General features: G+C 42.4%; 1 protein-coding gene across 3 annotated transcripts in view; it reads left to right on the top strand.

Moving 5' to 3' along the window:
* Nucleotides 1-27,432, top strand: part of LOC139408330 (neuregulin 1) — a 150,656-nt gene that overhangs the window by 79,652 nt on the left and 43,572 nt on the right. For 2 of the 3 annotated variants that reach the window (XM_071152082.1, XM_071152084.1), the window contains exons 2-3: nt 11,355-11,532; nt 13,022-13,143. In XM_071152082.1, the coding sequence (XP_071008183.1) occupies nt 11,355-11,532; nt 13,022-13,143 (300 nt within the window). Of the gene's footprint in view, nt 1-2,775; nt 2,978-11,354; nt 11,533-13,021; nt 13,144-27,432 lie in introns of those variants that run through there. The other variant, XM_071152085.1, reaches the window with a different exon arrangement.

Below are 27,432 nucleotides of genomic sequence, written 5' to 3'. Positions count from 1 at the left end.
CTGTGTGCATTAATAGTGTTTAACATGATTTTTGAATGACTACCTCATCTGTGTACCCCACACATACAATTATCTGTAAGGTTGAGCAGTGAATTTCAAACACAGATTCAACCACAAAGACCAGGGTGGTTTTCCCATGCCTCGCAAAGAAGGCCACCAATTGGTAGATGGTAAAAAATAAAAAAGCAGACATTGAATATCCATTTGAGCATAGTAAAGTTATGAATTACACTTTAGATGATTTATCAATACACCCAGTCACTACAAAGATACAGGTGTCCTTCCTAACTCAGTTTCCGGAGAGGAAGGAAACCGCCAATGGCCAATGGTGACTAAAACAATTACAGAGTTTAATGGCTGTGATAGGAGAAAACTGAGGATGGATCAACAACATTGTAGTTACTCCAGAATACTAACCTAAATGACAGAGTGAAAGATATTCCAAAACATGCATCCTGTTTGCAATAAGGCACTAAAGTAAAATGAAAATGAACAATGAACTTTGTGTCATGAATGCAAAGTGTTATATTTTGGGCAAATCCAACACAACACATCACTGAGTACCACTCTCCATATTTTGAAGCATGGTGGTGGCTGCATCATGTTACGGGTATGCTTGTCATCGGCAAGGACTAAAGCGATTTTTAAGATAAAAAGACACGGAATAAAGCTAAGGACAGGCAAAATCCTAGAGGAAAACCCGATTCTGTCTGCTTTCCAACAGGTACTGGGAGAAAAAATTCACCTTTCAGCAGGACAATAACCCAAAACACAAGGCCAAAGATACAGTGGAGTTGGTTACCAAGATGACATTGAATGTTTCTGAGTGGCCTAATTACAGTTTTGACTTAAATCGGCTTGAAAATCTATGGCAAGACTTGAAAATGGCTGTCTAGAAATAATCAGCAACCAACTTGACAGAGCTTGAATAATAAAAAATAAAAATAATGTGCAAATATTGTACAGTCCAGGTGTGGAAAGCTCTTAGAGGCTTACCCAGAAAGACTCACAGCTGTAATCGCTACCAAAGGTGATTCTAACATGTATATGACCCAGGGGTGTTAATACTTATATAAATAATATATTTCTGCATTTCATTTTCAATCAAATGTGCAAACATTTCTAAAAACATGTTTTCACTTTGTCATTATAGGGTATTGTGTGTAGATGGGTGAGACATAAAAACATTTTGAATTCAGACTGTAAGATAACAAAATGTGGAATAAGTCAAGGGGTATGAATACTTTCTGAAGGCACTGTATTTGGCCAATATTCATCCTGTTCCATCTCAAGATAGCAATTCATATTGAATATGGACTGATACAAGCTATGGCAGTGTATTAAGGATAGTACCACAATCATAATGTAAGTGTGATCTGTAGGGTTTTTCTCTGTACAGACATGTGGTTGAGTACGCTCCAGCAACCCCAAGCAGGAGGACACTGGAGGAACATTTCTGAATTGGTAGTATGTGGTGTCAAAGCCACCGTCATCCTATGACCCGATAGGAAATGTGACGCAAATGTGGGAAAATACATAAAGATTTTTACATGGAGCACATGTGCTCCTAAGCTGAAAAAAGTAGGAGAACATAAAGAAACTTAGGAGCACAATGCCTAACATTTGGGGGTTTAATGATGAGAATTGCCAGCAATGACAAAATATAGGGTTAAAAAGCACAAGAAAACTGATTTTTAAAATGTAGATGTAGCTACATTGGGCCTATATGAATCCTAGTAAATTTTGAAACTCATCTCCTGAAGAATCTCTCCCTTTCCTTTCCTTCTAGGGGCACTGGTGCTTCCAAATTAAAATTCCAGGTAGCACAGAAAAATATTTAGGAGCATATGTGACCAAAGTGGTAACACTGTAGACCACCCAAAACCCACATAATGATATCCAACTATATATATTCCTTAACCTGTGGTAAAAGATCAGGAAACTGGAGTTATGGCAACCGGCATGATATTGTCTAACTGTCTGGCCTTTCTACTTACTGATGCTGGGATATAAACACTTTTAACAATATATAGAACAACAGTACGCTGGTATAATGACTAGCCTAACTTTATCTGGGACCTAATGATTTGTTAGCTTCAGCTCAGTAGGCTAAAGTGGTTTTGAGTTGTGTAGAGTAGACAATCAGAGTTCAATGTCTGGTCTGTTAACTTGAAGTGGTTACTTCACGTCTATCAGCTGCTAGGGCTGTAGTGGGTCAAAGGGAGATGAAATGTAGGGCAGGTGGTTCAGCGAACTATCTATCATGTGATTAGAAGGTTTAGTGTCTAGTGTGGTCTGTATAATGTACACTACACTGTGTGAGGTGTGATAAGCCATAATGCTAGTGTCAGTGGTTGTCATATATCCAATGAAATGGAAAGTTGTAGTTTGCTCTTAGGTTAGACTATTGGTCAGAAAATTGAACAATATTACACAATCATACATTTTGAATATTATAGCCTTCTGCTAACATATACAGATGACCAACATGTTTTAATTGTCAGAGGTAGACCTACTTACAAAGCAAACGTTTGAAAAGGAAACAACATGACAAGTTATGCATTACATCTGGCACATGGCAGGTGTACTTCAGACTATGTAACCAATTGTAGGAGTGGAAAATAGATGAATTCCTTCCCGAAATTATATTGTACTCGCGCATTGTAAATCATAAGGCGTTACTTAGCGTGTAGGCTGTGTACGCTCCTCCCATCCAAGTTACCAAGATGTAGATGTAAACTTTCTTGCATACGAACCATTCCAGAGTTGACTGGAGTAACACTCACAGGAGAGCTGCAGGCAGACGACACTTTGGAAAATACTTCGGCGTTAGTTTTATTCACGGAATTGATTTACTACACAGAATAAGACATGTCTGACCAGAAACAAGGGAAAGAAAGGGAGAGAGGTGGAAATAAAAAGGGTACAGGTAATAAGAAAGATAAAAAGGAGAAACCAACGGACAACTCTCCACCAGGTAAGTTGTCATTACTTTTGATTTCTTAATACGAAATAATTTATTAGCAAATGTAGGCCAACGGGAAGTTATGGCTATTATGTAACGTTATCTATTCCAAGCCGGTGTTTCTGAAGTCGGTAGTCGAGGTGAGCGTTACAGGTGTTTGAGTGACTGACGGTAACTCAAGGCCACGAGCCTACGAACTTTCAGTTCATGACTCACATTTGAACTATTCTATTACGTCCAATGGAAACACATTTGTACATTATTCGAATATATAAATGATTTGCCTTGACTAAATGTAACTAGAGTAAGTTTAGTTGGATACAATTGTTGTTCCTTTCATAACCAGTTTTGTCTTCTTGGCTCACGTGACACACAATTTAGTGAAACTTTAGCTAAACTTCTGTTAATTATTTAATTGCATTGATTTTAATCAAGTTAAAGATTTTTTGGGGGGCATTGCAATGTAGGTATTGAAAACTTTAATAGTTTAGTAGCCGCCCATCAAGACTCGTTTATATCACAGACCTGTGATTTGACAGGTGCAACCTATTTTAAATTCCTTACATACCTGATAAACTGTAGTTCCAAGTCAAAATGCATATCATTGATGCAAAGAAGTGGTTTCTATCCATGGCTTTCTTTAACTGTCAGCCGTGGGAGTTCAATTTCTCAGAATTGCAATATCTAGGTCAGATCATTGTTTAAATACGGTGAACTTTCATGGCTAACAAAAGGAGTGGAAATATCTTGGCTTTGACACAATCTTACGCAGCTTTGATCCATATTGTTTTGTTTCCTGCTTGAGGCGGTGTCCATTTGTTGGCAAATGTGGAGTAATTTGGGGGTCTTGGGGGAACGTCCTATTTGACAGGTGTTGGGTCAGTTTTTTGCAAAGCTCAGTTATAGACAGACCTATGCTGCTTTTATCCGCTTCTATTGATAGTTTTATTTGTACAGATTCATAGATCTTTTGTCGACATGATGCTGAATGGAGTGCATTGGATTTGAAACGCCAGACTAAAATCTGTGTCCATATTGATAGATGACCTAACTGTGTTTTTTTTGTTGCCATATGAGAGTGAATATTGCACATTGTCAAAGCAGATTCCACTGTGACATACAGCACCAGTCAAAAGTTTGGACACTCCTACTCATTCAAGGGGTTTTTCTTTATTTGTACTATTTTCTACATTGTAGAATAATAGTGAAGACTTCAAAACTATGAAATAACACACATGGAATCATGTAGTAACCAAAAAAGTGTTAAACAAATCAAAATATATTTTATATTTGAGATTCTTCAAAGTAGTCACCCTTTGCCTTGATGACAGCATTGCACAGTCTTGGCATTCTCTCAACCAGCTTCATGAGAAATGTTGTGCATCAATCATGTTCAAACTGTATAGTAAAGTATTGTCCTGTGATCAACATGCACAGTAGTCTGAACGTACGGGTATAGAGAGGCATAGTGCAAAGCATTGTTTGCTTGAGGCCTTTGACAATGCATTGTTCCATTTCAATTCAATACACCTTTTAAAAAAAAAAAAATCCTGCCCAAATACAGCATAGAGAGAATTCTGGCTAATGTGTTCAGCACTGCAATAAAATACAGGGATGCCTTCAGCAGTCCAATGGCCACCTGATTCCTGTACTGAACAGCGATGCATCATAATTACTGGCAGCTGTATATCAAACACATCCCTAGCAAAACTTTTCTGTTTGAAAATGGTGTAAATATGCAGCATTTTCTGATTTTTTTATTTATAAATTTGCACAGAAAAATACTTTGAAATGATTGACAATGACAGTGGGGTTTGGGAAAATCTTACTGTATGGTCTCTTTCCTCTCTACCAGAATTACTTTGAAGACCATAACATCTGCCATATCTTTTAATGAAATGATAGAGAACTAAACCAAACGAGGGGGAAAACTCTGACGTAACCAGGCCAGTCGCAATAGTCTTGGGTCTGCTGGACAAGAAGCCTGGCGATGTCTGGACCGCTCAACTCTTGTCTGGGACACAGTATTAGATCATGGAATTCCTCCCTTACTGGGGTACCATGGCTTGGAATGTTGACTGATCCGTGTAAATTTGCGGTTTGAAAAACGCGGAGGAGTTCCCCCAAAGGGAGCTCCTCCATGACATGGGGAAACAGCTGAAAAGGCTGGCCCGGAGTTAGCGGTGTCCCAACCCTGAGCAAACAAAGAGATGGGCATAAATTAAGTTATCCCCCTTGCAGTTGTGCTCCCTCTATGCACTTTTATAGCCACAAGGTTAATTTTCAGACAAAATATGAATGGAAAATGGCTGTTTAATGAACTCTGGTGCTCGTGTCTGATATTTTAGTGCTGTAATGTGTCATTGACAAAAATATGAACGTAGATGTTTTCGTGACATTTATTTTACAGGACAGATGATCGCATCTTCCTCCCACAAAAAATCTTTCATTCTAGCTAGGTTTCCATGTAATTGGCAACAGACTTTCATGCGAATATTCAAAAATCTGCATAACAACAATATTCCCCACCAGAGATGTTTCCATCAAATTGATACCTGTGCATGATGACGTAGCGCACATAAAAATACATTTTGCATTAAATTCCAATCTACTGAAATATATATATATTTATATATATCAATAAGTCAATATATATACATGGGTTTCCATTGCATTTTCAACTCTATTGATGGTTTTCTCACAACAGAATAGTGCGTTATGTTGCCAGTGTTCCCACTCTGGTCTTGGGCACATGTCGGGCTCTAGCCAACAGCTGGCAGATAGTGTGGGTATAGCCTACATGATGACATTATTATGGACAAAATGGCAGCCAAGTATCATGATCATGTCACCAGAATAAGAAGTCGATATTTATTAGAAAGGGGCATCATGCTGATCACCTTGGAGATGCAGGATGCCTGGTGGTTAAGAGCGTTGGGCCAGCAACCAAAAGGTCGCTGTTTTGAATCCGTGAGCCGCCAATGTAGGAAAACCTGTCATTCTGCCCTTGAGCAAGGCAGTTAACCCCCAACAACAACTGCTCCCCGGGCGCCAATGATGTGGACGTTGATTTAAGGCAGCCCCCCGCACCTCTCTGATTCAGAGGGGTTGGGTTAAATGAGGAAGACACATTTCAGTTGGACAACTGACTAGATATCCCCTTTCCCATTCACCACCCTGTGAAGTTCACAATTTATTTAATCTGTAGCCCAATAAACCTGCTCGCTTTCCAGACAACGAGTCGTAGTGGGAGGACCACATAACATTTCTCGCATAATACATTTTACAGACTCAAAAACTCCCACCTTGTGTATTTTGTTTTTTTTATATTAATTTTTTAAAACATTTGGACAGTTTACTTACAAATGTTCTGTTTAAATCAGGCCTCTCATGCCTTTTAGTATTCAACATGTAAAATCTCTTATTTGTCCACTGTCTGCATTGTGACCGGTTTAGCTGGTCAAATCAAAGTTTATTTGTCACGTGCCCCGAATACAACAGGTTACTGTGGCGAATACAACAACCTTACAGTGAAATGCTGACTTACAGGCTCTAACCAATAGTGCAAAATGGTATTAGGTGAACAATATGTAAGTGAAGAAATAAAACAACAGTTAAAAGACAGTGGAAAAATAACAGTAGCGAGGCTATAAAAGTAACGAGGCTACATACAGACACCGGTTAGTCAGGCTGATTGAGGTAGTATGAACATGTAGATATGGTTAAAGTGACTATGCATATATGATGAACAAAGAGGAGTAGTAGCGTAAGGAGGGGTTGGCGGGTGGTGGGACACAATGCAGATAGCCCGGTTAGCCAATGTGCGGGAGCACTGGTTGGTCGGGCCAATTGAGGTAGTATGTACAATAATGTATAGTTAAAGTGACTATGCATATATGATAAACAGAGAGTAGCAGCAGTGTAAAAGAGGTGTTGGTTGGGGGGGCACACAATGCAAATAGTCCAGGTAGCCATTTGACTACCTGTTCAGGAGTCTTATGGCTTGGGGGTAAAAACTGTTGAGAAGCCTTTTTGTCCTAGACTTGGCACTCCGGTACAGCTTGCCATGCCTTAGTAGAGAGAACAGTCTATGACTGGGGTGGCTGGGGTCTTTGACAATTTTTAGGGCCTTCCTCTGACACCGCCTGGTGTAGAGGTCCTGGATGGCAGGCAGCTTAGCCCCAGTGATGTACTGGGCCGTACGCACTAACCTCTGTAGTCCCTAGCAGTCGGAGGCCGAGCAATTGCCGTACCAGTCAGTGATGCAACCAATCAGGATGCTCTCGATGCCTCCCTATATGCAAATTTTTTGACAGATTCTTTTAAAATATTATTTATTTATTTTTGTGGTAACAATTAATGATGCCATAAGTCAATGATGCTAATTGTCAATGATTTGAAGCTGGTATAATGATCATTTAAATTATTTGACCGTGCAGGTCTGTTTATACTTGATTCATATCCAGACACCATGTGTGCCTGGCTTTACTTTACTGACTTTATTGTGGGGAAATTTAGTTGCAATGTCATTAAATACAGTAGACATCAAATTGACAATACAAAGTTAATAAATGACAGAGTATATACCGATGAAAGAAGACCAGCCTGCTGGCCTCACTGGTTGGATAGAAACTGTTTACAAGGGATATCACACCTTACACACTATTGTCTTGTTCTGTTTAGTTCTAACTACCTCACGATCGGATCACAATGTGTCACTTTCTTTTAAATTGTCTACACCTGTCTAAACATGTTTGCACAGTGTGGACAAGATCAGGACAAAGGGTGCATGTTCGCACCAGGTATAAATAAAAGGTATAATTTAACTAGGCAAGTCAGTTAAGAACAAATTATTTTTTTTACAATGACGGCCTACCCCGGCCAAACGCTCCTCTAACCTGGACGACGCTGGGCCAATTGTGCACCGCCTGATCACGGCCGGTTGTGATGCGCCTCTTGCACTGAGATGCAGTGCCTTAGACCGCTGCGCCACTCGGGAGCTCTTATGGTTCATTTGATTAGTTTTATGACTGTTGCTTATTAATCAACTCTCCTGAAATGAATGTAACAGTGCACTAACAGTTATAGAAATGTAGCCTAAAGTGTTAGCCTACGGGCCCTTCTCCCTAGTCCAGTCATGACTCAGAGCACTGCCTCTATTGGTCACAGGAAGCACCACTAAGAGGATTAGGCTGAAACGAGAAGCACTCAAACATGCAACTACGTGTATGGTATTGTTTTGTCTGAGGTCATATTTTCTTTCAGTAATGTGCTGTATTCCAGGTATTTTTGTCAGCCTCTTCCTCGTCAGTGTCTCCTTAGATGTCTGCCTATTTTCACAGGCGTAACATCATGAGAATATTAAGTCCACTGTCATTTAAAAAAAAAAAAAACATTTTTCGGTTATCTGTGAGAACAGAGCTTTTATCTAAGCTTTTCAACAATTGGGAATGTTGAAAAAGTTAGTGTCAACACCTTGACACAAAAGGGCTCATGTTTCTTGTTTTGCACGAAGGCTGAATTACTTTTCCTCCAATACTCAATGAATTCTGTCTAATTTCTTATCAGATTAAATATTTTCTTTTAAAGGAAAAGTTCCGGTTTGGGTTGGGCTCCTGCTCTCAGAAAATGATCATTAGGGAAGTGAAAGTATAGCTGCTCTGACTAAGGGAGTTTCCCTTTGCAAACAGAAGGGCATGAATGAACACACACATGCCCTTTTGTGCCCCACTGATTTAGGTGGGAAACCCTTGTGTGATTCCCTTTTAAGCTTTGCCCGGTTCAGGTGCTGTGAGCTCTGTTGAGGTTGAGCAACAGTTGTGTAATAATGACAGACCTGCCCAGAAATGAATGGGGTTTAAGTTTAACCCAGCCCAGAGAGATTGCAGCGTGTCTGGGTCCAGCGTCTCCAGAGAGCTCTCGTAACGTACCTGTGTCAATTATCTGTTCCTTCAAAGAACACCTGGAGTTTGTAACCATGGAGATAATATTCAGTCAAGCATTTGGATTGAGACTTTTTAGCTCTCTAATAATGAATTTACATTAATGCACATATTTTTGTAAGATGTTAACTTCTGGCTAGGTTGATGACTTTGACTCACTTCTTACACCATGTTATGATCTTAGTCAGATATAACTGTACTGCACAGCAGAGCATGAGCAAATGGCTCAGCTTCAAAATGTTAGTGTTCAATTTAGTGATACCCTGACCTACAGTTGAAGTCGGAAGTTTACATACACCTTAGCCAAATACATTTAAACTCAGTTTTAAAAAATAAAATTTAAAAATTCCCCTGTCTTAGGTCCGTTAGGATCACCACTTTATTTTAAGAATGTGAAATGTCTTTTATCGCATTCCCAGTGGGTCAGAAGCTTACATACACTCAATTAGTATTTGGTAGCATTGCCTTTAAATTGATTAACTTGGGTCAAATGTTTTGGGTAGCCTTCCACAAGCTTCCAACAATAAGTTGGGTGAATTTTGGCCCATTCCTCCTGACAGGGCTGGTGTAACTGAGTCAGGCTTGTAGGCCTCCTTGCTCGCGCACACTTTTTCAGTTCTGCCCACAAATTTTCTATAGGATTGAGGTCAGGGCTTTGTGATGGCCACTCCAATACCTTTTTATGGTGGTTTTGGAGCAGTGGCTTATTCCTTGCTGAGCGGCCTTTCAGGTTATGTCGATATAGGACTCGTTTTACTCTGGATATAGATACTTTTGTACCTGTTTCCTCCAGCATCTTCACAGTGTCCTTTGCTGTTGTTCTGGGATTGATTTGCACTTTTCGCACCAAAGTACGTTCATCTCTAGGAGACAGAACGCGACTCCTTCCTGAGCGGTATGACGGCTGCGTGGTCCCATGGTGTTTATACTTGCGTTTTATTGTTTGTACAGATGAATGTGGTACATTCAGGCATTTGGAAATTGCTCCCAAGGATGAACCAGATTTGTGGAGGTCTTTTTTCTGAGGTCTTGGCAGATTTTTTTTGGGGGGGGGGGAGTTTCCCATTGAGGTCAAGCAAAGAGGCACTAAGTTTGAAGGTAGGCCTTGAAATACATCCACAGGTACACCTCCAACTGACTCAAATTATGTCAATTAGCCTATCAGAAGCTTATAAAGCCATGACTTTTCTGGAATTTTCCAAGCTGTTGAAAGGCACAGTCAACATAGCGTATGTCAACTTCTGACCCACTGGAATTGTGATACTGTGAAATAAACTGTCTGTAGACAATTGTTGGAAAAATTACTTGTGTCATGCACGAAGTAGATGTCCTAACCGACTTGCCAAACTATAGTTTGTTAACAAGAAATTTGTGGAGTGGTTGAAAAATTAGTTTTAATGACTTAAGTGTTACTAAACTTCCGACTTCAACTGTAGTTATTGCTGAAACAACAGGCCCTACCTGGCCCTAACCCAATGTATAGGCTAGGGTCATTTAGCAGAGCTCTAGCACAGTGCAATGCTATGCTTATTTGCAAGTTCAATCTCAACAATGCTGCATAAAATAATAATAAAAAGGAATTATGAATTCCTAGATGAGTGGAAGTTTTCTGAGTCAGTCGAGGCACTAACTGCCAGTCATTGGGTGGCGAGTCATCTGTCCTTGCATTAGCCTAATTCCTTAGTAATTCCTTTTTTCGACAGCTGCACTGACAAACCATTACTCAGATACAAGTTCTGGTGTCCCATTTCATATCGTTTTCTTTGAGTAAGCATTGTTGGGATTTTTCTGCTGCTTTTTAATTAATGAATACTGTTGGTGAATGGCGGCGAACAGAACAGTGGGTTGGCAGGTTATTCCAGATTAGTTCCCTTCCTCATGATGGAGTGGTGGTCTTCTGCTCCTGCTGTTGAATACCTTGGGATTGTGACAATCGACTAATGCCTTCCTTCCTTGACAGGCCCAAACATTGATTTCTAAATATCCTACTAACAAGTGATGCCTCGTACTGCACATTGACTAGGCCTAATTTTCAGTAATAACCATTTGTACAGCAATCAAATTTTTGTTTGAGGATTAAAGTGGTTGTACAGAATGTTTGCCTCTGGGGGTGCTCTTGAGCTTAAATGGGTTTTTATAGGTCCCCCCCCATCTACCCAGGGAGGTTACTACACCCCTCCAATGACAATAACAAGTGAAATCCAATGGAAGGCTGCCCATCAATGTGTACATTTTTGCTACTTTGAAAATCTTTCTTACATTTTTCCACTGATACAATGGTGTCGTTAGTGAAGTGAACCTGTTTTTTGTCATGTTTATAAAAAAAAAAAACTTTTTGAAGGAGAACGGTGCTACCCATTCTGCCTCACTCAGACAGGAAGTGAACCTGTTTCGACCTGCTGTACTAACTGCTGTTGTGTGACTGTTGACCTGGTTCTGTGTTGCAGCTGAGCCCAAGCTGAAGGAGATGAAGAGTGTGGAGGTCGTGGAGGGGATGAAGACATTCTTGAAGTGCGAGCTCGGAGCGGGGAACCCATCCCCCAAATTCAAGTGGTACAAGGAGGGGGTCGATTTAGCCAACATCAAGAACAAACTCAAAGGCACCAAGTTAAAAAGAAAGAAAGAGTAAGTACCTCCTCGTAAATCCGTTATAAGTTTTGAGTTCTTAATAAGTTTATAATACTTATACCCTGTCCTTCAAAATTGTACATGTATATGATTAGAAGTTGTTTATTTGTGACATATGCAGAATCTGGCTGACAGTTGCAGCGAGGAATGATTCATGACTTGGTAGCTTTTGGTTCTCGCTGAGGTGGCGTTATTTACACCCACAGCCACCTCTAGTCTCCAGCATGCCTCTGGTGGTATCTGACGGGGGCTCGACACCTGCCCCATCACCTCTCTGCCATATCAAATTGTATTAGTCACATGCGCCAAATACAATGCACCTTACAGTGAAATTCTTACTTATCATCCCCTAACCGACAATGCAGTTAAAAAAAATACAAATAAGAATAATAAATAAAAGTAACAAGTAATTAAAGAGCAGTATTAAAATAACAATAGCGAGACTATATACAGGGGGGGTACCAATACAGAGTCAATGTGTGGGTGCACCGGTTAGTTGAGGTAATATCTACATGTAGGTAGAGTTATTAAAGTGATCGATGCATAGATGATAAGAGAGTAGCAGCGGTGTAATGAATTTTTAAGGCCTTCCTCTTACACCGCCTGGTATAGAGGTCCTGGAGGCCATGCAGCTTGGTCCCAATGATGTACTGGGCTGTTCGCACTACCCTCTGTAGTGCCTTGCGGCCGGAGGCCGAGCAGTTGCCATACCAGGCAGTGATGCAACCAGTCAGGAAACTCTCGATGGTGCAGCTGTAGAACCTTTTGAGGATCTGAGGACCCATGCCAAATCTTTTCAGTCTCCTGAGGAGGAATATGTTTTATCGTGCCATCTTCATGACTGTCTTGGTGTGCTTGGACCATGTTAGTTTGTTGGTGATGTGGACACCCCATTGCAGCCCCGTTGATGAGAATGGGGTGTGTGCTCGGTCCTCTTTTTCCTGTAGTCCACAAGCATCTCCTCTGTCTTGATTGAGGGAGAGGGTGTTGTCCTGGCACCACACGGCCAGGTCTCTGACCTCCTCCCTATAGGCTGTCTTGTCGTTGTCGGTGATCAGGCCTACCACTGTTGTCATATGCTTGTTTAGAAGATGAAGTTCATATAATTCCATCACAAAAGGGCCCATATTCATAAAGCCTCTCAGAGTAGGAGTGCTGATCTAGGATCAGGTCCCATCTGTCCTCATAATCATAATCACATAATCACTTCTACTCTGAGATGCTTTTAAGAATACAGACCCTGGTCAAGTCCATTGAATCCTAAATAGTGTCATTTTTCATTTGGAATTAACAAGATTTAGTTCATACTAAATGGAGAATAACTCCATAGTTCCCCAGTATCAACACATTGAACCCAGAAATGGTTTCAAATCATCTGTTTTAAGTGTCGTGCTCAGGCCTCTATGTACTGTATATACAGTAGATGGAATACTCTGGTCATGCTCATTGAAACATGTTTCATCCCAAATGTGTCTGTCTCCTACAGAGGGAAAGTCTCTGAGCTCCACTTCAAGAAAACTACTGATGCACACGCTGGCTCCTACACATGTGAAGCCATCAACAACCTGGGAAAAACCAGCACCGTTGGCAACGTGACGCTCCTCCGCGGTAAGACCATTCATAAACAATGTTTAACCTTAAGTTGACTTGATTGCTTCATGACAGCTAATTGCAGAGGTAGTATGCGAGAATGTGCGTGTTGTGTTCATGGGGATTTGTGACTGAATTAGTAACATTGAGGTGTCCCTCCTCAGGGTCAGACTGGCGATGATGTGGAGGATAGGGTCCTCTAGGTGGGGGGCTAGGGGTCCTCTAGGTGGTGGGGGGCTAGGGGTCCTTTAGGTGGGGAAGCTAGGGGCCCTCTAGGTGGGGGGGGGGGGGGGCTAGGGGTCCTTCAGGTGGGGAAGCTAGGGGCCCTTTAGGTGGGGGGGTGCTAGGGGCCCTTTAGGTGGGGGGGTGCTAGGGGCCCTTTAGGTGTGGGTGTGCTAGGGACCCTCTAGGCGGGTGGGCTCGGGACCCCTCACACATCAGAGCCACACATCAGAGGGTTCTGACCTGACACTGGGTTTCTCTGAGGGAGAGCGGGCTCTTCACCTTGTACATGCTCCTCACTGGCATTTTAGTCAATAGGGGGCAGCTGACATTTCTAACCTGCCGTTTCAGCTTAGTGGTACAACAGCCCATTTTCCATGACACAACCCTTACCAATCCAAGCTAAAAGGGCCTTTATTGTAAGCTGTTCACAGATTCAACACCACAGGTAAGTCTGCACATTTTAAGAGTTTGATTGTAAAACACGTTCTACAAGTTGTGGTATACATATTGCAGCATGTTATAACATTTTTAAGTCGTCACAAGATGTGGAAATACAGGTATAAACGGTGATGGTGTAACATGCCCAAAGCGCGTACAGTCTGTCCTGCGCTAGAGCAACTACTCCTATGTGCCTTTTCTCGCCCCGCCGGTTTGCCAGTCTTGCCAAAAAACACTGACGTTAATCAACTTCTGACTGATAGAGGAAAAAATCCCGGGGCCGTTAATATCGCAGACGGGTAAATGCTTGATGCCTCCAAGTCTGATCCTCTCCACTCACACACCATTTTGCGACATTGCAAGAGTGATCAGTATGCGGGCCAGTTTAAAGCAGCCGCTTAATCACTTCTTTCAATTAGCCAGTAGTACCTCTCTGAACGGCTGCCAATGGAGAGAAAAGAGCCATGTCAGCCACCTCTTGACTGCGGAGTTAGCAGCCCCTGGAAGCCATCTATGTTAATCACAGCTAGTTAGCCCAGCAGAGACCAGCGGTGGCAGCCCCTGGAAGCCATCTATGCTAATCACAGCTAGTTAGCCCTGTTCAATGTGGACAGCTGGGAGAATGAATCAGTCACTCATTGTGTGTCTTTTGTATTCTGTTGCTGGCATTTGCAGATGATATGATATTACCCTGGTCTGCAGTATCTTGTCAAGTCTCATTCTCTAATCACATTGGGCCTACTGATACACACAGACAGATCTGATTGCATGGCTAAGGTTAGCAACACATGAGCACATCTGATATCTATGAGAACATACTGGGTTATCAGCTTTGACATGCTTCCTGTCTGTTGGCCTCCTTGTTGTACATAACCAAGTTCTTGTCTGTGCCACAGTTTCTGCTTTAGCTGTACTCTGGTGAATTGGGTTAACTCTGCATGCAGATGAATTCCTGGGGTGATTTCTAGTAATGTAATGTCTCCTCCATTTGCTGCTTCCTATTTATTAGAGTCTAGATTAGATGGCAACTTGAAATAACGGTCTGTCCTCTTGAAATAACGGTCTGTCTTCTTGAAATAACGGTCTGGCCTCTTGAAATAACGGTCTGGCCTCTTGAAATAACGGTCTGGCCTCTTGAAATAACGGTCTGGCCTCTTGAAATAACGGTCTGGCCTCTTGAAATAACGGTCTGGCCTCTTGAAATAACGGTCTGGCCTCTTGAAATAACGGTCTGGCCTCTTGAAATAACGGTCTGGCCTCTTGAAATAACGGTCTGTCCAGTCTTTCTCACATAAAGTCCCTCAGGCTAGGGTACAACAGAGAAATAATTAGTATACTTCAGTTTTTTCTGGGTATTACTCAGTTTTGCAGTGTAATGTGAAGGATTTTAACCTAATCACCTTCAAGTCTGTTGAAGACGTTTGTACCCACCTACCCAGTGGGAAAAAGTGGTTGTAATGACATTTTCAACCACTTTTGCCCACTAGGTATTCGGCAGGGGTTGGTAGTGGTGGCCTGAGGAACCCTGATCTAATGGAATGCGGACTTAAACTCCTTTACAGACTTCCTATGAAAAATGAATGGATGTACTAAAAATTCTCGCAGTACATGTTTTGTTGCGGCACTGAAGGCCCTTTCCTACTAAACCAGTCCCTGCTACTCCGTCCGCCCATTCTGCATCTATTTACAGTGATTAGCTGGTTGCTTTCAGCTAGCTCATTTTGATGCTAATTAGGTTTTGGGGGCTAACGTTTGCGGTCGAGCAGTTTGATATTAGTAACGTGTATTTGCAGTGTTATTCTATTCTCTGGGCAAAATGTGTGCTTGACCTCCACTGTAATAGAAATAACTCACTCTGAAATCATCCAAGGTTGTGTGACTTGGTCTCTGGCTTCTCTACCTAGCTAAATGTCAGGCTCTTACCTTAAACCTATCATGAGATACATTTTGATTGTCATAGTTACATGGTTAGCAACTAATTTATCATGACAGTGTGCTCTGTGTGGCTACTACAATGTGCAGGCAGGAACTGTATACAGTATGTAAATAAGCAAGGTAAAGTTAAGGACTTCATGTTGCATCGGGAATGTCTCTTTGTACAGTGCGCTCTGTGTGGCTACTACAATGTGCAGGCAGGAACTGTATACAGTATGTAAATAAGCAAGGTAAAGTTAAGGACTTCATGTTGCATCGGGAATGTCTCTTTGTACAGTGTGTTTATTCATTACATTTTGTTTTGCATGAACTATTATTAACTCACCTTGACTGTATTGTTACCTGAACACTAATTTTGGAGCCAGTTCTCTCTGGTTTCAAGGAGTCCTACTGTTTTGCGAGGGCATTTTTGGCACTATGAGTGATGATCTCCATACTGTGCAGTGTGGTAATGGAATTGCCTACTGAGAGGGTGTAGAGTGGCCAGATTCCCAAGGGTAACAATCGACTGTGGATAACCTTGACATGCACAGACAGATGCACCCCGTGTGTGTGTGTGCCCGTGGTAATCCCAGACTGTTTCCTTTATTACAAGGGTACACAATAACAGCAAGAACAAATGTCAGGTGATGTCTTAAACAAGATTAAAAAGACAGTCGACTAGAGTCCCTGGATTGGATCTCAGCCAGAGCTGCCATTTTGTCCTTTGTGTCATCTCCCTTCAATTAATAAACATTGGCATATATTCTCCTCTATTAGTTCATAGTGATAAGACAGGCCTTGGGTTCGACACGCCATTGATTTGGGTGCTTATGTCTGCGTAGTTTCCCCTCAAGTTTCACCATTTTAACTAGCCCTTTTCTTACAACTTGAAAGCTCAGGCCATCACTAGCTCATCCATGGTCACCCTCCTCTGCGTTAGCAGGGGCTTTTCATTTGTTTACCTTTTTTAAAGGAAGTCATTTCTTAGTGTTTCCAGGGACATAATGACCCTCATTAGCCAATTGTAGCAGGAAATTGATGAGGCTTGATCAGAGACGGCGTAGCATTGGAAGGTCACACAGAATGTGAAAAGCATGTTGGTCTCCTCCTCAAATAGTTTGAATATTTTAATAAAATTTGTCCTGTTCACCAAAAATCTTCATAACATTAGGTTTTGACATTTTGTTGAGATATTCTCTCTTTTTCAGACTTTTTCCACACTTCAGGTAGGAGTGATGGTCCCATACTGTGCCATCTGACTCATCAACATTTGGAATGGGTTCAAAACACAATTGCCCTTAAAAAATATACTGCCCTTAAAAAGGCTGTTTTGAACATCCACGAAATGTATGAATATTGATTTAAATGAACACTGCTTTTTAATCTGGACAGATGGTTGGAACGAGGGTAGGGGGGAAATGGGCTCAGTGTTATAAAGTGGTGAGTGAGCTGACATTGCAGTTGGCGGAAAATTATTCGGCTGGCAGAATTGAACTTTTACAGAGATCATTAGCCTTGGCCATTTGCATATTTAGGGCCCAGGTATAAATCTGACATTTGAACCTTGTCATCAGATGCTATTCTTCTTCTTCTCTGGATGTATGTTCTATAAACAGATTCTGCTGACAGCTTCAACCGATCCTCATGAAGTGTTCCCCTGTATCGGCAGATACATAATTCAAATCAAATTGAATTAGTCACATGCACCGAATACAACAGGTGTAGTAGACCTTACAGTGAAATGCTTACTTACCAACAATGCAATTTAAAATAAAAAATATTGATAAGAAATAAAAGTAACAAGTAATTAAAGAGTAGCAGTAAAATAACAATAGCGAGACTATATACAGGGGGGTAGCGGGACAGAGTCAATGTGTGGAGGCACCGGTTAGTCGAGGTATTTGAGGTAATATGTACATGTAGGTAGAGTTATTAAAGTGACTGCATAGATGATGACAACAGAGAGTAGCAGCGGTGTAAAGGGGGGGGGGGGGCATTGGATTAGATGTTCAGGAGTCTTATGGCTTGGGGGTAGAAGCTGTTTAGAAGCCTCTTGGAACTAGACTTGGCACTCCAGTACCGCTTGCCGTGCGGTAGCAGAGAGAACAGTCTATGAACAGGGTGGCTGGAGTCTTTGACAGTTTTTAGGGCCTTCCTCTGACACCGCCTTGTAAAGAGGTCCCGGGTGGCAGGCAGCTTTGCCCCAGTGATGTACTGGGCCGTACACACTACCCTCTGTAGTGTCTTGCGGTCGGAAGCCAAGCAGTTGCCATACCAGGCAGTGATGCAACCAGTCAGGATGCTCTCGATGGTGCAGCTGTAGAACCTTTTGAGGATGAGGACCCATGCCAAATCTTTTCAGTCTGATTGTGGAATAGGTTTTGTCGTGCTCTCTTCATGACTGTCTTGGTGTGCTTGGACCATGATAGTTTTTTGATAATGTGGACACCAAGGAACTTGAAGCTCTCAACCTGCTCCACTACAGCCCCTTTGATGAGAATGGGGGCGTCTTTGGTCCTCTTTTTCCATTCGTTTTTGCCCGGCCATGTGTATTCATGCCTAATTTGAAAATAAAACAATCTGAAATACTTATGGAGACATTTTCTTATGTTCGAAGAAGGCAATGGGATGCCGAAAAACCCAATAAATGACTGGGGAGCTTGTGTATAGAGTGTGACTCTTATTTGTATAGCCTACAGTTTACTCTTCACACCTCCTACTATCTGTTTTGGGTGTACGCCAGCTCATGCATTTCACTTGACATTTCTAACGTGAAACAATATTTGTGTGTCATGTCACACAATGTGTTATCCGGGCCTGCTATATTCTCATTGTGCTGGATAGAACGTTTCTAAAGCCTTGTCACTCATCCAAGCAACCATTTACTCGTACAGCGTCTCAATATGGCAAGGGATTGTTTTTGTTTTTTAACAGGAACATGAACATCTGTGTTCAGGTTAGTGGCGTTACATGCTGTAAGACCGGTCTGGAGCACATGGCCGGGCAATAAGCAGATGTTGGGCTGTGTGGAGGGATAGTATGTCAAATAAACCCACGTCCGTCATCCCAGGATAAGGCCTTTCTGCCAAGAAAACAGACAATGTCATGTCAATAGTATTTGGTCATGACGCCATTAACAAAAATACCAAACACATGTCATGTTGTTTTCATAAGCCCAGTGTCTACATGGCTCTTGTTTCAAATACAGTGCATTAATTAAAACGTCTAGACATCTATGACTGTCTGGTGGATGTAGCGCTCATCCCATTGGAGTGACTGGCCGGTTGTGGTCAGGGGAACTACACCAATGACAGGATTTGTTTCCTGCAATTCCGCCTTGCTAGGATCATTGTAAATAGTTTTCGATGTGTTACATTTCACAGGAGATATGAGGTTATTCTCTTCAATTTAATTTGTAATCCTTTCGATTACACTTTAACAGGAAAACAAACGTCTGCTAATACTATGATAATTTTTTCTGAGTAGAATAGGCTTCCATTTGGTATATGGTTTGAATAGGCCTAAATGAGTAGAGACACACACACACAATTCCCCGAGAGACACACACACCATTCCCCGAGAGACACACACACCATTCCCCGAGAGACACACACACCATTCCCCGAGAGACACACACACCATTCCCCGAGAGACACACACACACACACACACACCATTCCCCGAGAGACACACACACTCGGAATGGCGTGTGTGTGTCTCTCTCTCTCTCTCGGGAATGGTGTGTGTGTGTGTGTGTCTCAAACTCTGGGAATGGTGTGTGTGTGACTCTGGGAATGGTGTGTGTGTGACTCTGGGAATGGTGTGTGTGTGACTCTGGGAATGGTGTGTGTGTGTGACTCGGGGAATGGTGCGTGTGGGTCTCGGGGAATGGTGTGTGTGGGTCTCGGGGAATGGTGTGTGTGGGTCTCGGGGAATGGTGTGTGTGAGTCTCGGGGAATGGTGTGTGTGTGTGGGTCTCGGGGAATGGTGTGTGTGTGTCGGAATGGTGTGTGTGTGTGTGTGTGTGTCTTGGAATGGTGTGTGTCTCTGTCTCTCTCTCTCTTTGGGAATGGTGTGTGTGTGTGTGTCTCGGGGAATGGTGTGTGTCTCTCTCTCTCCTGAGGAATGGTGTGTCTCTGTTGTGTAGCAGGGAAGGTGAAGAGGGAGACATCTCCTTTTAATAGCACATAGATCTAGATGGAACAAAGGTGCTGACTAGAATGTGTTTAGCTTTCTTGTTTTTATCTATTTTCTCCATCTGTGCCTGTAGGATGGCTTTGAAGCTTTGCAATCCCCTCGGGCACTCCTCCCCACATCTCATCCTCTGTTAATGTGTTACCATGATGACTTATATCTAGCAGTTTATTATGTCTTCTGGCTTATCTTTCTCTTTTTCCTCTGTCCTCTTTTTCCTCTGTCCTCTCTCCTCATTTCTCTTTCTCACTCTTAATGTGACAACAGGCACTTTTTTCCCATTCATACACAATTGCTTAGTCAAAGCGGGTGGATGTTACTTTCTTTGCATTTCTCACTGAATGAGTAGACACTTAAAAAAAAAAAAATGTTTATTCTTATTGAACCTTTATTTAACTATGCAAGTCAGTTAAGAACAAATTCTCATTTACAATGACGGTCTACCCCGGCCAAACCCGGATGATGCTGGGCCAATTGTGCGCCGCCCTATGGGACTTCCTCTCTTTGGCTTTTGACCCCCTTAGACAGACCCAAGATGACTGAACACAACTGAATTTTCAGAATATGTGACAACATTTCAAAGCCAAAGGGATTAACGGTACCAGCACTGCTTTACCCAACCCTGGTGTAATCACACAGTCTGCTGCCTGGACCAGTACTGTAATATACTAGTGGAGAACAGGATGCTGCCTGGACCAGTACTGTAATATACTAGTGGAGAACAGTGTGCTGCCTGGACCAGTACTGTAATATACTAGTGGAGAACAGTGTGCTGCCTGGACCAGTACTGTAATATACTAGTGGAGAACAGGATGCTGCCTGGACCAGTACTGTAATATACTAGTGGAGAACAGGATGCTGCCTGGCCCAGTACTGTAATATACTAGTAGAGAACAGGATGCTGCCTGGACCAGTACTGTAATATACTAGTGGAGAACAGGATGCTGCCTGGACCAGTACTGTAATATACTAGTGGAGAACAGGATGCTGCCTGGACCAGTACTGTAATATACTAGTGGAGAACAGTGTGCTGCCTGGACCAGTACTGTAATATACTAGTGGAGAACAGGATGCTGCCTGGACCAGTACTGTAATATACTAGTGGAGAACAGGATGCTGCCTGGACCAGTACTGTAATATACTAGTGGAGAACAGGATGCTGCCTGGACCAGTACTGTAATATACTAGTGGAGAACAGGATGCTGCCTGGACCAGTACTGTAATATACTAGTGGAGAACAGGATGCTGCCTGGACCAGTACTGTAATATACTAGTGGAGAACAGGATGCTGCCTGGACCAGTACTGTAATATACTAGTGGAGAACAGTGTGCTGCCTGGACCAGTACTGTAATATACTAGTGGAGAACAGGATGCTGCCTGGACCAGTACTGTAATATACTAGTGGAGAACAGTGTGCTGCCTGGACCAGTACTGTAATATACTAGTGGAGAACAGTGTGCTGCCTGGACCAGTACTGTAATATACTAGTGGAGAACAGGGTGCTGCCTGGACCAGTACTGTAATATACTAGTGGAGAACAGGGTGCTGCCTGGACCAGTACTGTAATATACTAGTGGAGAACAGGATGCTGCCTGGACCAGTACTGTAATATACTAGTGGAGAACAGGATGCTGCCTGGACCAGTACTGTAATATACTAGTGGAGAACAGGATGCTGCCTGGACCAGTACTGTAATATACTAGTGGAGAACAGGATGCTGCCTGGACCAGTACTGTAATATACTAGTGGAGAACAGGATGCTGCCTGGACCAGTACTGTAATATACTAGTGGAGAACAGTGTGCTGCCTGTACCAGTACTGTAATATACTAGTGGAGAACAGGGTGCTGCCTGTACCAGTACTGTAATATACTAGTGGAGAACAGGGTGCTGCCTGGACCAGTACTGTAATATACTAGTGGAGAACAGGGTGCTGCCTGGACCAGTACTGTAATATACTAGTGGAGAACAGGATGCTGCCTGGACCAGTACTGTAATATACTAGTGGAGAACAGGATGCTGCCTGGACCAGTACTGTAATATACTAGTAGAGAACAGGATGCTGCCTGGACCAGTACTGTAATATACTAGTGGAGAACAGGATGCTGCCTGGACCAGTACTGTAATATACTAGTGGAGAACAGCATGCTGCAGTCTGTCATGCCAAATGCCAACCACTCTGTTCAATTTGGGAAAAGGGCTCTGAACTGGAGAATAAGTACTTTACCGTACCTCCCTACACTGCATAATGAATTAGGATCCTGTTAGAGGCATACTGCTGCTGAAACTCTCCCAGTCCACTTCTTACCTGCACACGTCTCTTCTCCCCTTATATCATGTCGCAGGGAGAAGAAGAAATGTGTGAGAATGGCAAACGTTTTCAGAGAAATGTGCATTTCCTCTCGGCGTTTGCTCAAAGTTTTCCTTTCATTTTGGACGAGCTGCTGATTGCCCCCCCCCCCCCCCGTCGATATATTATACTGAAAGCAAACAAGTTCATTTCAATCAGTCTGAAGGAGGACATTTGGCTCGTCTCTCATTCACTAAAGCCAATTAGTGTCCGTAGAGAATTGGGGAAGCTCTTAAAAGGAATGGTTGGTATTTGATGTATTTCACAAGGCCAGTGTGTGTTACTGTGTTTTCCCCTCCACATGAAAGCAGGCCATGGAGACCACCATCTCCTTATCTTTCCACTGACAGTAACCGTCTTTGATCAGACAATGAGACGCTAATGAGAAATTGCACCCCAGCTTAGATAACGGCAAGATACACAAGCCCTTATGCAACTTTCTGACAAACTAGATGAGGTCCATAAATCATGATATACGACATGGAGGCACAAGTATCAATATTGCTTTTAACTTTCCAACGAAACGGCAACTCACTCCCAAATTCTCTGTAGTCACTTATTCATGCAACACCCGGCATTGTGTCCCCTCTACTTGTTTCCCAGCTCTTTTTTCTGGTCATTTGCATTTTATTTTATAAAGAATGCTCTTTTTTTATTATTATTTGATGAGTTGGCTCTCAGGGTTGTCTTTTGGTGTTATGTGTGTTCTATCACCACTGTAGTTAATTTACATTCTGATGTTTGACGATCGAAAAGGGCAAAAACTGCAAATGTAGCTATTTTCTTACAGAATAAGTCAAGAAAGCGTGTAAGTGACAGAGAAAAAAAACTAAAACTGTGGCTTTCAAGTTCAAATCTCTTTGTTTGCTTCAGTTGTTGCTCTCCATGTACTTACAGAGGAAGTTGCAGAATCTTGTTACTTTATGGGCCTCCAATTTTACAACCGTGGGCTGCACACACCACATGGGAACACTCGCACACACCACATGGGAACACTTGCACACACACACACACACACACACACACTCGCACATAGATCTATCCTCTATTCATGTACTGTTCAGTTTCTAAAAGAAGCATATTCAATGACCAATGGTACTAATTTCACTCCTTCCCTAGAGAACCCCTGGCCAGCAGTAAAACTTGTCATTATCTAGGTATTGAATTAGCATTCAATAACATTTCTACAGCATACAAATTACATTCTGCAGCGTCATCTTCACAGCCCAATCAGCCAGCCCAAGAAAAACAGTGCCATTGCCCCCCCTGCCCCTTTCCTCTCCTCTCCTCCCTCAGGCAGAGATCAATAGATTATCACTAGTCTGCTGTAGCCTGCCACATTGAGACAGTGTCACAGAGGAGCTGTCCCAAAGAGCAGTGCTGAACCTCTTTCCTCTCCTCCCTCAGGCAGAGATCAATAGATTATCACTAGTCTGCTGTAGCCTGCCACATTGAGACAGTGTCACAGAGGAGCTGTCCCAAAGAGCAGTGCTGAACCTCTCTTTCGCCTCCGCCTCCTTCTCTCCCAGTCCTTAAAGACCACAGTAAACAATGGGACTGTGCATGCAGCACTAATGATAATGGAGCTCCCCCTCCATTGAATGACTGACTTCCTGCTCATAGTTCCATTATAGGCACAATTTGGATGGGGCGGAGTGTGTGTGTGTACACAGAGGTATTTTAACCGGGAGACGAATGAGCCTCTACCGCGGGCACCAGGCTGGCGGACAGGGGGAGGAGAGCGAGCCAGGGCACTAATGCACAACCAGCTTCTCCTTTATTCCATCCCCTGTAAATGACTCAAGCGCTGCTTTTTTATATCACATAGGAGCCAGGGCTGGTACTATCCAGTGGCCATTTTCTACATTTCGAAGCCCTCTCATATATTCCACCCTGAATGACTTGACATTGAGAGTTTAGCTACAGCGTAATCTCTGTGTGGTCTAGTCCCTGCCAGTGATGCGGCGCTCTGACAGGATGAAAATGGCCCTCTATTTAAAAGCCCCTCATTGTTGGAGCGTCAGCAGAGATGGAAGCATTATTGAATTCTAGCCTGCCTCCTCTTAGACCTCTACCTGTATTTGTTAATAAAGTTGTGCTTGGCTGTTTTTGGCAAGAAAAAGCACATTCTCATCTCCTAATGCACTGGTATCCTTCTGCCTGCCAATAGGCAGTTACTCTGGCTGGCTTTGAAGTGCACGCTGGGATTTTACTAGGTCAGGTCCCTCTGTCTCCTCTTTTCTGACATAAATAATGGATTGAACTTCCTGCAAACGACTGCATGTAAAAGGAAACATTTATTTATTCCCATTTAGCCGGCAGAATAATTACCACAGGCGAGGGTGTCCGTTTTCATTTTAGATTAGAGGCACATTACTGATTTTCTGCACTTATTCGAAGAATAAACATCTCTTAACGGTTGTAACAGACACGATTACTTCTTGGATGAGCATTTTGCTTTCAAGAGTTAGATACACCAATGACCATTACGTATGGAGTTGGAGGAGGAAAGATTCCACAGAATGTTACAAATATACCCTTTGGTCTTTTGATCAAGTTCAGAAACCACATTTTAAAGTGGACTACCTTCTAGCAAACAATGGATTAAACGTTCATTGTCTTCAACTATTTTGGATACACTGACCTAAAGAACACATGGACATGGTTGTGGTCTACTTTAGGATGATATCTGGCAATCCAAGAATAGTTGGAAACACCTTTTGGCTTAACCTTTGACCTTGACTAGGTTTTCTATAATCTGACTCCATGCAATGAATTAGTTTGACCTTACTGCAACTGCTGTCTGTCTGTTATAATGAAACAGAACTAACTGATTCAGTGTGTGAAATGTCATTTTCCCAGAATATGTCTCTTTAGATATTCCTGAAGTTTTACTGTGTCCTCAAAATGCAGTTTACTGCTACCCTTGAAATTATACTTGCTTTATGTCACATTTGAAATCTGTCCTCTGTTTCATCCCGTTCATTAGAAATGCATGTTCAGTTGCCTACTCCACCCCCCCCCCCCCCCTTCCCTCTGTCGTATGGTCTGTAGTATCATCTTGAACACAGTTTGACACGTTTGACAATATGTGGTATTAGATGATAAACTATCCCCTCCAAATTGAGTTTATTTCATAACGGCACCTGTGATCTGATTCCATAGACATCAGTTGGTTTGCAGAGCTGTCTCCACGCCGACTATTTCTCTGTTCTGTCTCCACGCCGACTATTTCTCTGTTCTGTCTCCACGCCGACTATTTCTCTGTTCTCTCTCCACGCCGACTATTTCTCTGTTCTGTCTCCACGCCGACTATTTCTCTGTTCTGTCTCCACGCCGACTATTTCTCTGTTCTCTCTCCACGCCGACTATTTATCTGTTCTCTCTCCACGCCGACTATTTCTCTGTTCTGTCTCCACGCCGACTATTTCTCTGTTCTGTCTCCACGCCGACTATTTCTCTGTTCTGTCTCCACGCCGACTATTTCTCTGTTCTGTCTCCACGCCGACTATTTCTCTGTTCTGTCTCCACGCCGACTATTTCTGAAAAAAAAAGATACCTCTAATGATCAAATGTGTGGTCCACTATAGCTCAGTTGATAGAACATAGTGCTTACAACGCCAGGATAGTGGGTTAGATTCCCGGGACCACCCATACGTAAAATGTATGCTCGCATGACTGTCATTTTGGATAAAAGCATCTGCTGAATGGCATTTATTTATTTATTATCAAGCATCTCTTTTTAAATAGCATACATGTACTGTATAGAATCACATGATGAGAATATCCTTTTGACAGGAAGCCACTATACTGTCCTGTAGATGCTATTACTGGTATTAATTCCTTTTGAAGATTGAAGAGGGTCATTTGTGTGTCAATAGGAAGTGTGTCATTGACCTGACCGTGGTCCTCTTCTGGTTAAACTTCCCCCTCTTTCGTTTGCTCTCTCTCTCAGACTGTTAGTCTTTGGATTGTCCTCCCAGCCTATTAGCACCGGGGGGGGGCTTAACAGCTCACTGGGGGATTTCTCCACATCTAGCTGTCGCTGCTCAGGACCGTTGGAAGATTGTGCTTAAAGCCAGACATGCAAAGTGTGGATTTTGTGAACAGTAATCCCAGCTCCTCTTGCATTGTGGCAGACGTGATTCGAGGGCCAAAGCCAATACGCCTGGGCCGTGTGACAAACTAGCCATAGGTGTAGTAAATGTAGAATATATTGTGCCTTTCTGAGCTGTGCTCCCGAATGGTAAGACACTATGGTAAGACACTGATCTGTTGAACTGCTTCTCTGTCCCATGGATTAGCAAGATATTGTTCTTGCGATTTACTATTCAGCCTGTCCCAAACTGTTTAATTTAAAGTGAGGTGTGTGTGTGTAACTCAAAGTAAAGCATATGAAGAGATCTCTGTTTAACTTGGTGTGGTAATACATGTATGAAGTAAAGTAGTCTACTAAAGATGAGTCTTATGGTAATGAGTGGTCTGACTTCGTAGATAGGTATCACATCTGAGTTTTATCCATCTGAAGGTACCGTAAGTAGTCCCTGTGGGAAGGGGATCTTTTAGCGCTAATGACTTTGGGTTTAGGACTCCAGATTTAGTGGGGTTACATCCCAATCCCTTTTTTGTTTTGACTGGATTGTGAAAAGGTCAGACGTCTAGCCCTTTTTCCCCACACAGACACGCTCCGAAGCTGGAAACATTAGGATGTTTTATATTGAATTTAGATAAAAGATCACAGCATTCCAGGCTGTGAAATTGGCCTCTAGTCTGAACAATGAACCACGTTCAGCTATGACAAAACTGTATTCATAATGAGTGTAACTAGATGGTGATGGACCCACGACTCCCTACTGGGTTATTTTAATGGAATGTGTCTTTCTTCTGGCTTTAACTCTGATTTTAATTATTATATATACTTAAGACTTTTAATTAAAGCCCACTGGTAAAGCTTTTGGCAACATGTAATAATAGTCTGTTCATTACACACTCATGTGGATTATGATTGGTGTGACTACAGTGGGGCAAAAAAGTATTTAGTCAGCCACCAATTGTGCAAGTTCTCCCACTTAAAAAGATGAGAGGCCTGTAATTTTCATCATAGGTACACTTCAACTATGACAGACAAAATGAGAAAAAAAATCCAGAAAATCACATTGTAGGATTTTTAATGAATTTATTTG

Source organism: Oncorhynchus clarkii, chromosome 5 (assembly GCF_045791955.1).
Source record: "Oncorhynchus clarkii lewisi isolate Uvic-CL-2024 chromosome 5, UVic_Ocla_1.0, whole genome shotgun sequence".
Classification (NCBI taxonomy): Eukaryota; Metazoa; Chordata; class Actinopteri; order Salmoniformes; family Salmonidae; genus Oncorhynchus; species Oncorhynchus clarkii.
This window is presented reverse-complemented; position numbering and strand designations above follow the sequence as displayed.